Source organism: Heptranchias perlo, unplaced genomic scaffold, assembly GCF_035084215.1.
Source record: "Heptranchias perlo isolate sHepPer1 unplaced genomic scaffold, sHepPer1.hap1 HAP1_SCAFFOLD_1794, whole genome shotgun sequence".
Classification (NCBI taxonomy): Eukaryota; Metazoa; Chordata; class Chondrichthyes; order Hexanchiformes; family Hexanchidae; genus Heptranchias; species Heptranchias perlo.
The window spans coordinates 10,082-23,260 of NW_027139071.1; the positions used below are offsets into that span (position 1 = coordinate 10,082).

The window sequence follows — 13,179 nt, forward strand, 5'->3', positions numbered from 1 at the left end:
TATATATAATATCTGTTATAGAGAGAGCTCTGTGTGTAATCAGAGAGTGAGAGAGTGAGGGAATAGGGACTGAGTGTGGAATTATATATAATATCTGTTATAGAGAGAGCTCTGTGTGTAATCAGAGAGAGTGAGTGAGGGAATAGGGACTGAGTGTGGAATTATATATAATATCTGTTATAGAGAGAGCTCTGTGTGTAATCAGAGAGAGAGTGAGGGAATAGGGACTGAGTGTGGAATTATATATAATATCTGTTATAGAGAGAGCTTTGTGTGTAATCAGAGAGTGAGAGAGGGAATAGGGACTGAGTGTGGAATTATATATAATATCTGTTATAGAGAGAGCTCTGTGTGTGATCAGAGAGAGAGAGTGAGGGAATAGGGACTGAGTGTGGAATTATATATAATATCTGTTATAGAGAGAGCTCTGTGTGTAATCAGAGAGTGAGAGTGAGGGAATAGGGACTGAGTGTGGAATTATATATAATATCTGTTATAGAGAGAGCTCTGTGTGTAATCAGAGAGAGAGAGTGAGGGAATAGGGACTGAGTGTGGAATTATATATAATATCTGTTATAGAGAGAGCTCTGTGTGTAATCAGAGTGAGAGAGTGAGGGAATAGGGACTGAGTGTGGAATTATATATAATATCTGTTATAGAGAGAGCTCTGTGTGTAATCAGAGAGTGAGAGTGAGGGAATAGGGACTGAGTGTGGAATTATATATAATATCTGTTATAGAGAGAGCTCTGTGTGTAATCAGAGAGAGAGTGAGGGAATAGGGACTGAGTGTGGAATTATATAGAATATCTGTTATGGAGAGAGCTCTGTGTGTAATCAGAGAGAGAGTGAGGGAATAGGGACTGAGTGTGGAATTATATATAATATCTGTTATAGAGAGAGCTCTGTGTGTAATCAGAGAGAGAGTGAGTGAATAGGGACTGAGTGTGGAATTATATATAATATCTGTTATAGAGAGAGCTCTGTGTGTAATCAGAGAGTGAGTGAGTGAATAGGGACTGAGTGTGGAATTATATATAATATCTGTTATAGAGAGAGCTCTGTGTGTAATCAGAGAGAGAGAGTGAGGGAATAGGGACTGAGTGTGGAATTATATATAATATCTGTTATAGAGAGAGCTCTGTGTGTAATCAGAGAGTGAGAGTGAGGGAATAGGGACTGAGTGTGGAATTATATATAATATCTGTTATAGAGAGAGCTCTGTGTGTAATCAGAGAGTGAGAGTGAGGGAATAGGGACTGAGTGTGGAATTATATATAATATCTGTTATAGAGAGAGCTCTGTGTGTAATCAGAGAGTGAGAGTGAGGGAATAGGGACTGAGTGTGGAATTATATATAATATCTGTTATAGAGAGAGCTCTGTGTGTAATCAGAGAGTGAGAGTGAGGGAATAGGACTGAGTGTGGAATTATATATAATATCTGTTATAGAGAGAGCTCTGTGTGTAATCAGAGAGTGAGAGTGAGGGAATAGGGACTGAGTGTGGAATTATATATAATATCTGTTATAGAGAGAGCTCTGTGTGTAATCAGAGAGTGAGTGAGTGAGTTTGGGTGCGAATGAGTGCAATTATAGAAATCGTGACAGGGAACTGTTTACATACAGGAATCCCATTCTAAATATTGGCACTTTGAGTTTTATTGATTGATTGAATGTTGTTTAATTCGGGGAGGGGGCGAGCGGTCGCGTGACGGGTATTTTCTGTCCTGCCCTGTTCGGGGGGAGTGGTCTCGCTCTCCGGACCCTCGCCCTATCTCCGTGTGAACCCTCCTGACCCCTGCTTTCCCCCTTTTCCCCTCTCTTAGGCCTCCTGCGATTGAGGGAATGATCTGTGCGGGACGCTGCGTTCTGGAGCGAGGCCTGGGCCCTTGGTCCGCGGCCTGCCGACGTCCGTCCGCTTCTGTGTTGAGACTGGGAGCGTCCTGGGGGACGCTGGCCGCCTGGCAGGTGGGTTGAGGCAGGAACGGCCCTGTGCTGAGTGCTCTGTCCTGCAGCGGGGGGAGAGAACACCACAGGGACCCTGCGGATTGGCGGGGAGGGGATGGGGGTAACGGAGGAGAGGGGAGGGCAGGTCCCTGGTTGATGGGGTATGACGGGGGGAGGGCTCTGGGCTCCTCCTGTCTCTGATGGGGGGACAGTGGGAGGGCGGGGGAGCAGGTGCATTCTGATTCAGACGCTGCCCTTTGAGAGATGGCCTCGACTGCACCAAAGGCAGAGGTTTGCAGGAGTGTTTGATGGGACAGTGTAGAGGGAGCTTTACTCTGTATCTAACCCTGTACCTGCCCTGGGAGTGTTTGATGGGACAGTGTAGAAGGGAGCTTTACTCTGTATCTAACCCTGTACCTGCCCTGGGAGTGTTTGATGGGACAGTGTAGAGGGAGCTTTACTCTGTATCTAACCCTGTACCTGCCCTGGGAGTGTTTGATGGGACAGTGTAGTGGGAGCTTTACTCTGTATCTAACCCTGTACCTGCCCTGGGAGTGTTTGATGGGACAGTGTAGTGGGAGCTTTACTCTGTATCTAACCCTGTACCTGCCCTGGGAGTGTTTGATGGGACAGTGTAGAGGGAGCTTTACTCTGTATCTCACCCTGTACCTGCCCTGGGAGTGTTTGATGGGACAGTGTAGAGGGAGCTTTCCTCTGTATCTAACCCTGTACCTGCCCTGGGAGTGTTTGATGGGACAGTGTAGAGGGAGCTTTACTCTGTATCTAACCCTGTACCTGCCCTGGGAGTGTTTGATGGGACAGTGTAGAGGGAGCTTTACTCTGTATCTAACCCTGTATCTGCCCTGGGAGTGTTTGATGGGACAGTGTAGAGGGAGCTTTACTCTGTATCTAACCCTGTACCTGACCCTGGGAGTGTTTGATGGGACAGTGTCGAGGGAGCTTTACTCTGTATCTAACCCTGTACCTGCCCTGGAGTGTTTGATGGGACAGTGTAGAGGGAGCTTTACTCTGTATCTAACCCTGTACCTGCCCTGGGAGTGTTTGATGGGACAGTGTAGAGGGAGCTTTACTCTGTATCTAACCCTGTACCTGCCCTGGGAGTGTTTGATGGGACAGTGTGGAGGGAGCTTTACTCTGTATCTAACCCTGTACCTGCCCTGGGAGTGTTTGATGGGACAGTGTGGAGGGAGCTTTACTCTGTATCTAACCCTGTACCTGCCCTGGGAGTGTTTGATGGGACAGTGTAGAGGGAGCTTTACTCTGTATCTAACCCTGTACCTGCCCTGGGAGTGTTTGACGGGACAGTGTAGAGGGAGCTTTACTCTGTATCTAACCCTGTACCTGCCCTGGGAGTGTTTGATGGGACAGTGTGGAGGGAGCTTTACTCTGTATCTAACCCTGTACCTGACCCTGGGAGTGTTTGATGGGACAGTGTAGAGGGAGCTTTACTCTGTATCTAACCCTGTACCTGCCCTGGGAGTGTTTGATGGGACAGTGTAGAGGGAGCATTACTCTGTATCTAACCCTGTACCTGCCCTGGGAGTGTTTGATGGGACAGTGTAGAGGGAGCTTTACTCTGTATCTCACCCTGTACCTGACCCTGGGAGTGTTTGATGGGACAGTGTAGAGGGAGCTTTACTCTGTATCTAACCCTGCACCTGACCCTGGGAGTGGAGTTGTGGATCCTGTCGGGATTTCTGGGTGGGGGAGTGGTGGTGTTCACCAGCCCCGTTGACCCTCATTGATTGGCGATCGTCCTCTTCCTCCTCTTCCAGACCGGTGCGAACCTCTCCGCGAGGCTCCACGCCAGCGCCAGGATCGGCGCAGGACCCCCGGCCCCCTTCCCCGACGGCGGGGGGGCGGAGAAGGAGCCTGGCGGGCGGGAGAGCCAGGGACCCCTGGTGACGTACGAGGACCTGTTCGAGAAGGCGCTCGGCGGCCCGCGGGGCAAGCCCACCTTCGACCGCGTCCTGCGCACCTTCCGCGGGCGCGACGTCAGGCGCCGTGGCCACGTGGAGTTCATCTACACGGCCCTGCGCAAGATGCCGGAGTTCGGGGTGGAGCGCGAGCTCGCCGTCTACAACAACCTGCTCGACGTCTTCCCCAAGGAGGTGTTTGTGCCTCGGAATTACATTCAACGGATGTTCAACCATTACCCCAGGCAGCAGGAGTGCGCGGTTCAGGTCCTGGAGCAGATGGAGAATTACGGTCAGTGGAGCCCGTCCCTCGTCCCGCGTCCCGCGTCCCGCGTCCCTCGTCCCTCGTCCCTCGTCCCTCGTCCCGCGTCCCTCGTCCCGCGTCCCTCGTTCTCCCCCCGCATCGAGTGAAGGCCAAATGGACCCAATCCCTCACACTCTCTCCCCTCATCGACCCGATCCCTCACACTCTCTCCCCCCATCGACCCGATCCCTCACACTCTCTCCCCCCATCGACCCGATCCCTCACACTCTCTCCCCCCATCGACCCGATCCCTCACACTCTCTCCCCCCATCGACCCGATCCCTCACACTCTCTCCCCCCATCGACCCGATCCCTCACACTCTCTCCCCTCATCGACCCGATCCCTCACACTCTCTCCCCCCATCGACCCGATCCCTCACACTCTCTCCCCCCATCGACCCGATCCCTCACACTCTCTCCCCTCATCGACCCGATCCCTCACACTCTCTCCCTCCATCGACCCGATCCCTCACACTCTCTCCCCTCATCGACCCGATCCCTCACACTCTCTCCCCCCATCGACCCGATCCCTCACACTCTCTCCCCTCATCGACCCGATCCCTCACACTCTCTCCCCCCATCGACCCGATCCCTCACACTCTCTCCCCCCATCGACCCGATCCCTCACACTCTCTCCCCTCATCGACCCGATCCCTCACACTCTCTCCCCTCATCGACCCGATCCCTCACACTCTCTCCCCCCATCGACCCGATCCCTCACACTCTCTCCCCTCATTGACCCGATCCCTCACACTCTCTCCCCCCATCGACCCGATCCCTCACACTCTCTCCCCCCATCGACCCGATCCCTCACACTCTCTCCCCCCCATCGACCCGATCCCTCACACTCTCTCCCCCCATCGACCCGATCCCTCACACTCTCTCCCCTCATCGACCCGATCCCTCACACTCTCTCCCCCCATCGACCCGATCCCTCACACTCTCTCCCCTCATCGACCCGATCCCTCACACTCTCTCCCCTCATCGACCCGATCCCTCACACTCTCTCCCCTCATCGACCCGATCCCTCACACTCTCTCCCCCCATCGACCCGATCCCTCACACTCTCTCCCCTCATCGACCCGATCCCTCACACTCTCTCCCCCCATCGACCCGATCCCTCACACTCTCTCCCCCCATCGACCCGATCCCTCACACTCTCTCCCCCCATCGACCCGATCCCTCACACTCTCTCCCCCCATCGACCCGATCCCTCACACTCTCTCCCCCCATCGACCCGATCCCTCACACTCTCTCCCCCCATCGACCCGATCCCTCACACTCTCTCCCCCCATCGACCCGATCCCTCACACTCTCTCCCCCCATCGACCCGATCCCTCACACTCTCTCCCCTCATCGACCCGATCCCTCACACTCTCTCCCCTCATCGACCCGATCCCTCACACTCTCTCCCCCCATCGACCCGATCCCTCACACTCTCTCCCCCCATCGACCCGATCCCTCACACTCTCTCCCCCCATCGACCCGATCCCTCACACTCTCTCCCCCCATCGACCCGATCCCTCACTCTCTCTCCCCTCATCGACCCGATCCCTCACACTCTCTCCCCTCATCGACCCGGTCCCTCACACTCTCTCCCCTCATCGACCCGATCCCTCACACTCTCTCCCCTCATCGACCCGATCCCTCACACTCTCTCCCCCCATCGACCCGATCCCTCACACTCTCTCCCCCCATCGACCCGATCCCTCACACTCTCTCCCCCCATCGACCCGATCCCTCACACTCTCTCCCCCCATCGACCCGATCCCTCACACTCTCTCCCCCCATCGACCCGATCCCTCACACTCTCTCCCCTCATCGACCCGATCCCTCACACTCTCTCCCCTCATCGACCCGATCCCTCACACTCTCCCCCCTCATCGACCCGATCCCTCACACTCTCTCCCCCCATCGACCCGATCCCTCACACTCTCTCCCCCCATCGACCCGATCCCTCACACTCTCTCCCCCCATCGACCCGATCCCTCACACTCTCTCCCCCCATCGACCCGATCCCTCACACTCTCTCCCCTCATCGACCCGATCCCTCACACTCTCTCTCCCCCCATCGACCCGATCCCTCACACTCTCTCTCCCCCCATCGACCCGATCCCTCACACTCTCTCCCCCCATCGACCCGATCCATTCCCCTCTGTCCCTGTCTGTTGATCTGAAATCCTGGGTTAACTTGGAATCGTTCCCCAGGTTTAACCTGTCCCAGTCCAGAGACATCTCCCACATTACAACAGTGACCAAACTTCAAAAAGTCATTCATTGGTTTTGAAACGTTTTGGGACGTCCTGAGATGGTGAAAGGGGCTGTTCACGACAAGTCTCTCTTTCTTCCCTCTCTTTCTCTCTCTCTCTCTCTCTCTTTCCCTTTCCCATTCTCTCTCTCTTTCCCTCGTCTCTCTCTCTCTCTCTCTCTCTCTCTCCCCTCGCCTCTCTCTCTCTCTCTCTCTTTCTCTTTCCCTCGCCTCTCTCTCTCTCTCCCCTCGCCTCTCTCTCTCTCTCCCCTCGCCTCTCTCTCTCTCTCCCCTCGCCTCTCTCTCTCTCTCCCCTCGTCTCTCTCTCTCTCTCCCCTCGCCTCTCTCTCTCTCTCCCCTCGCCTCTCTCTCTCTCTCCCCTCGCCTCTCTCTCTCTCTCCCCTCGCCTCTCTCTCTCTCTCCCCTCGCCTCTCTCTCTCTCTCCCCTCGCCTCTCTCTCTCTCTCCCCTCGCCTCTCTCTCTCTCTCCCCTCGCCTCTCTCTCTCTCTCCCCTCGCCTCTCTCTCTCCCCTCGCCTCTCTCTCTCTCCTCGCCTCTCTCTCTCTCTCCCCTCGCCTCTCTCCCTCTCCCCTCGCCTCTCTCCCTCTCCCCTCGCCTCTCTCCCTCTCCCCTCGCCTCTCTCCCTCTCCCCTCGCCTCTCTCCCTCTCCCCTCGCCTCTCTCCCTCTCCCCTCGCCTCTCTCCCTCTCCCCTCGCCTCTCTCCCTCTCCCCTCGCCTCTCTCCCTCTCCCCTCGCCTCTCTCCCTCTCCCCTCGCCTCTCTCCCTCTCCCCTCGCCTCTCTCCCTCTCCCCTCGCCTCTCTCCCTCTCCCCTCGCCTCTCTCCCTCTCCCCTCGCCTCTCTCCCTCTCCCCTCGCCTCTCTCCCTCTCCCCTCGCCTCTCTCCCTCCCCCCTCGCCTCTCTCCCTCCCCCCTCGCCTCTCTCCCTCCCCCCTCGCCTCTCTCCCTCCCCCCTCGCCTCTCTCCCTCCCCCCTCGCCTCTCTCCCTCCCCCCTCGCCTCTCTCCCTCCCCCCTCGCCTCTCTCCCTCTCCCCTCGCCTCTCTCCCTCTCCCCTCGCCTCTGTCTCTCTCTCTCCCCTCGCCTCTCTCTCTCTCCCCTCGCCTCTCTCTCTCTCTCTTTCCCTCGCCTCTCTCTCTCTTTCCCTCGCCTCTCTCTCTCTTTCTCTCTTTCCCTCGTCTCTCTCTCTCTCTCTTTCCCTCGTCTCTCTCCCTCTCCCCTCGCCTCTCTCCCTCTCCCCTCGCCCCTCTCCCTCCCTCCCTCCACAGCACCCAGTTTCTCCTCCTGATGAACTTATTCCCAGTCCCGCCTGACCTTGCCTTCCCTCTCCACTGAACCCCCCTCCCGCCGGACGCCCACTCTCGCCTCTCCTGTTCCAACGTCTCCTTCTTGTCCGTTCCCCCTCCCCTCCCCCAGGGGTCTTGCCGAACACCGCCACAAAGGCCCTCCTGGTCCAGATCTTCGGGGCCAAGAGCCACCCCATGCGGAAGTACCAACGGCTGCTCTATTGGTTCCCTCGCTTTCGGAACGTCAACCCTTACCCCGTCCCGGAGCCCCTCCCGCCGGACCCCTTGGAGCTGGCCCGGCTCGGCCTCCGTCGGATCGCGGCCGACCTGAGCAGCGAAGTCGCCGTCTACCAGGTAAGGGCGGGGAACGGAGAGAGGCCGTACAGTCTGGGTCACTCCACCACCAACCCCCTGCTGGGAAACACGATGGTGGGGGGGAGCGGAGGGCCAGGCCCCGGGTTGCGATGGCGCCCACGGTCGAATGGCCCGGGGGCCACGCTTCATCCGGCCCCCCCCCCCCCCCATGGGGAGGTGGGACTTTGGGTGGGGATCGGAGATTGTCCGGGGAGGGGGCGGGGGGATTGCGGGGAAGGGGTGGGCGTGGGGTGGGGGCGAGGGGTGTCTGAGCACACGGAGAGCCCGCCAGTCCGTCGGTCGCTGTGATGCGGGGATTAACCTCGGGGTGGGGGGGGCGGAGGGTAATGGGGTCAACGGAAATTCGGAGAGGTTCAACCGCGGTTCGACCCCCGCGTCCCCCCCCTCGACCCCGGTTCGACCCCCGCGTCCCCCCCTCGACCCCGGTTCGACCCCCGCGTCCCCCCCTCGGCCCCGGTTCGACCCCCGCGTCCCCCCCCTCGGCCCCGGTTCGACCCCCCGCGTCCCCCCCTCGGCCCCGGTTCGACCCCCGCGTCCCCCCCTCGACCCCGGTTCGACCCCCGCGTCCCCCCCCCTCGGCCCCGGTTCGACCCCCGCGTCCCCCCCTCGGCCCCGGTTCGACCCCCGCGTCCCCCCCCTAGTTCGACCCCCGCGTCCCCCCCTCGGCCCCGGTTCGACCCCCGCGTCCCCCCCCTCGGCCCCGGTTCGACCCCCGCGTCCCCCCCTCGGCCCCGGTTCGACCCCCGCGTCCCCCCCTCGGCCCCGGTTCGACCCCCGCGTCCCCCCCTCGGCCCCGGTTCGACCCCCGCGTCCCCCCCTCGGCCCCGGTTCGACCCCGCGTCCCCCCCTCGGCCCCGGTTCGACCCCCGCGTCCCCCCCTCGGCCCCGGTTCGACCCCCGCGTCCCCCCCTCGGCCCCGGTTCGACCCCCGCGTCCCCCCCTCGGCCCCGGTTGGACCCCCGCGTCCCCCCCTCGGCCCGGTTGGACCCCCGCGTCCCCCCTCGGCCCCGGTTGGACCCCCGCGTCCCCCCCTCGGCCCCGGTTGGACCCCCGCGTCCCCCCCTCGGCCCCGGTTGGACCCCCGCGTCCCCCCCTCGGCCCCGGTTGGACCCCCGCGTCCCCCCCTCGGCCCCGGTTGGACCCCCGCGTCCCCCCCTCGGCCCCGGTTGGACCCCCGCGTCCCCCCTCGGCCCCGGTTCGACCCCCGCGAGCGTCCCCCCCTCGGCCCCGGTTCGACCCCCGCGTCCCCCCCTCGGCCCCGGTTCGACCCCCGCGTCCCCCCCTCGGCCCCGGTTCGACCCCCGCGTCCCCCCCTCGGCCCCGGTTCGACCCCCGCGTCCCCCCCTCGGCCCCGGTTCGACCCCCGCGTCCCCCCCTCGGCCCCGGTTCGACCCCCGCGTCCCCCCCTCGGCCCCGGTTCGACCCCCGCGTCCCCCCCTCGGCCCCGGTTCGACCCCCGCGTCCCCCCCTCGGCCCCGGTTCGACCCCCGCGTCCCCCCCTCGGCCCCGGTTCGACCCCCGCGTCCCCCCTCGGCCCCGGTTCGACCCCCGCGTCCCCCCCTCGGCCCCGGTTCGACCCCCGCGTCCCCCCCTCGGCCCCGGTTCGACCCCCGCGTCCCCCCCTCGGCCCCGGTTCGACCCCCGCGTCCCCCCCTCGGCCCCGGTTCGACCCCGCGTCCCCCCCTCGGCCCCGGTTCGACCCCCGCGTCCCCCCCTCGGCCCCGGTTCGACCCCCGCGTCCCCCCTCGGCCCCGGTTCGACCCCCGCGTCCCCCCCTCGGCCCCGGTTCGACCCCCGCGTCCCCCCCTCGGCCCCGGTTCGACCCCCGCGTCCCCCCCTCGGCCCCGGTTCGACCCCCGCGTCCCCCCCTCGGCCCCGGTTCGACCCCCGCGTCCCCCCCTCGGCCCCGGTTCGACCCCCGCGTCCCGCCCTCGGCCCCGGTTCGACCCCCGCGTCCCGCCCTCGGCCCCGGTTTGACCCCCGCGTCCCGCCCTCGGCCCCGGTTTGACCCCCGCGTCCCCCCCCTCGGCCCCGGTTTGACCCCCGCGTCCCCCCTCGGCCCCGGTTTGACCCCCGCGTCCCCCCCTCGGCCCCGGTTTGACCCCCGCGTCCCCCCTCGGCCCCGGTTTGACCCCCGCGTCCCCCCCTCGGCCCCGGTTTGACCCCCGCGTCCCCCCCTCGGCCCCGGTTTGACCCCCGCGTCCCCCCCTCGGCCCCGGTTTGACCCCCGCGTCCCCCCCTCGGCCCCGGTTTGACCCCCGCGTCCCCCCCTCGGCCCCGGTTTGACCCCCGCGTCCCCCCCTCGGCCCCGGTTTGACCCCCGCGTCCCCCCCTCGGCCCCGGTTTGACCCCCGCGTCCCCCCCTCGGCCCCGGTTTGACCCCCGCGTCCCCCCCTCGGCCCCGGTTTGACCCCCGCGTCCCCCCCTCGGCCCCGGTTTGACCCCCGCGTCCCCCCCTCGGCCCCGGTTTGACCCCCGCGTCCCCCCCTCGGCCCCGGTTTGACCCCCGCGTCCCCCCCTCGGCCCCGGTTTGACCCCCGCGTCCCCCCCTCGGCCCCGGTTTGACCCCCGCGTCCCCCCCTCGGCCCCGGTTTGACCCCCGCGTCCCCCCTCGGCCCCGGTTTGACCCCCGCGTCCCCCCCTCGGCCCCGGTTTGACCCCCGCGTCCCCCCGACTCAGCTCTTCCCCCCTCTAATATCTATCAAATCACCTTGTTGCAGATGCCACACACAGAACTGGGACCAGACGGGTGTGAGAGGCACCTTCCCCATGTTGTAGGTGAGTATTTGGTATCGACCAGCAGTATCAGACAGACATGGACCCGCGTACACAGCTCGTGTGTGTGTGTGTGTGTGTGTGTGTGTGTGTGTGTGTGTGTGGTCCAGCCCGGTGTGTATATAAGTGTGAGCGAGCGTGAGGCCTGGCTCGGGGCGAGCGAGGGAGCGTCCCGGCTCGGGGAGAGCGAGGGAGCGTCCCGGCTCGGGGAGAGCGAGGGAGCGTCCCGGCTCGGGGAGAGCGAGGGAGCGTCCCGGCTCGGGGAGAGCGAGGGAGGGAGCGTCCCGGCTCGGGGCGAGCGAGGGAGGGAGCGTCCCGGCTCGGGGCGAGCGAGGGAGGGAGCGTCCCGGCTCGGGGCGAGCGAGGGAGGAGCGTCCCGGCTCGGGGAGAGCGGGCGAGGGTGAGCGTCCGGGCTCGGGGCGAGCGGGCGAGGGTGAGCGTCCCGGCTCGGGGCGAGCGGGCGAGGGTGAGCGTCCCGGCTCGGGGCGAGCGGGCGAGGGTGAGCGTCCCGGCTCGGGGCGAGCGGGCGAGGGTGAGCGTCCCGGCTCGGGGCGAGCGGGCGAGGGTGAGCGTCCCGGCTCGGGGCGGGCGGGCGAGGGAGCGACCCGGCTCGGGGCGAGCGGGCGAGGGAGCGTCCGGCTCGGGGAGAGCGAGCGTCCCGGCTCGGGGAGAGCGAGCGAGGGTGAGCGTCCCGGCTCGGGGCGAGCGGGCGAGGGTGAGCGTCCCGGCTCGGGGCGGGCGGGCGAGGGAGCGTCCCGGCTCGAGTTCTAACCACCTCTCCCCTCCCCTCCCCAGGTATCCAGAGCCCTGACCAGCGAGACCTCCTCGCCCAGCACAACCCACAGCGTCCCGTGTTTGTCGAGGGCCCCTTCCCTCTCTGGCTGCGGAGGACCTGTGTGCAATACTACATCCTGCGCAGCGACCCCCTGCCCCCTGAAGCCAAGGTGAGCGGAGGGGGAGTCGCGTGTCGGCCGGTCAGACCGGGGCCCGTGAGCTGCTCAATCTCGGGGGCGGGGAGGTGGGAGGGGGAAGAGATTGAGCGAGCAGTGAAAGGGTGGGCACAGCCCGCCCACCCGGCGTGTAAACGGGAAATTCTCACTGTGCCCTCGTCCCCTATGCCCAGGCGGAGAAGACGATCGACCCCGAGCGCAGCCTCTCCTACCCGATGGAGCTGACCTTCGACCTGGACCGCGACCTGGGAGACGATGACGAGTTGGATGTAGACGAAGGTAAGAGCCGCGTCTGGTCCCCTCCCTCCGCGGTGACGTCGTTCGCTCTCGGGAGGCGGGCGAGGCCGCCATTTATTGGCACATAGAATTACATGGAGTGTACAGCACAGAAACAGGCCATTCGGCCCAACAGGTCTATCCGGTGTTTATGCTCCACACGAGGCTCTTACCTCTCTACTTCATCTCACCCTATCCTTCTATTCCTTTCTCCCTCATGTGTTTATCCAGCTTCCCCTTAAATCCATCCACACTATTCACCTCAACTACTCCTTGTGGGAGCGAGTTCCACATTCTCACCACTCTCTGGGGAAAGAAGTTTCTCCTGAATTCCCGATTGGATTTATTACTGACTATCTTATATTTATGGCCCCCGAGTTCTGGTCTCCCCCCACAAGTGGAAATATCTTCTCTACGTCTACCCTGTCGAACCCTTTCATTATCTTAAAGACCTCAATCAGGTCACCCCTCAGTCTTCTCTTTTCCAGAGAAAAGAGCCCCAGTCTGTTCAGCCTTTCCTGATAGTTTATAACCTCTCAGTTCTGGTATCATCCTTGTGAATCTTTTTTGCACCATCTCCAGTGCCTCTATATCCTGTTTATAATATGGAGACCAGAACTGTGCACAGTGCTCCAAGTGTGGTCTAACCCAGGTATATGGAGACCAGAACTGTGCACAGTGCTCCAAGTGTGGTCTAACCAAGGTATATGGAGACCAGAACTGTGCACAGTGCTCCAAGTGTGGTCTAACCCAGGTATATGGAGACCAGAACTGTGCACAGTGCTCCAAGTGTGGTCTAACCAAGGTATATGGAGACCAGAACTGTGCACAGTGCTCCAAGTGTGGTCTAACCAAGGTATATGGAGACCAGAACTGTGCACAGTGCTCCAAGTGTGGTCTAACCAAGGTATATGGAGACCAGAACTGTGCACAGTGCTCCAAGTGTGGTCTAACCAAGGTATATGGAGACCAGAACTGTGCACAGTGCTCCAAGTGTGGTCTAACCAAGGTATATGGAGACCAGAACTGTGCACAGTGCTCCAAGTGTGGTCTAACCAAGGTATATG

At 62.1% G+C, this 13,179-nt stretch overlaps 1 protein-coding gene across 1 annotated transcript; it reads left to right on the forward strand.

Annotated features, from left to right (window-relative positions):
* Positions 1 to 1,738: 1,738 nt before the first annotated feature.
* On the forward strand, positions 1,739 to 12,115 carry ecsit (ECSIT signaling integrator; the record flags this gene model as incomplete). Its single annotated transcript, XM_067977811.1, has 6 exons — positions 1,739 to 1,967; positions 3,743 to 4,175; positions 7,867 to 8,090; positions 10,832 to 10,889; positions 11,682 to 11,830; positions 12,010 to 12,115. Coding segments are annotated over exons 1-6 (1,093 nt in total), but the record flags the coding sequence as incomplete, so codon positions are not given.
* Between the last annotated feature and the right edge of the window lie 1,064 nt (positions 12,116 to 13,179).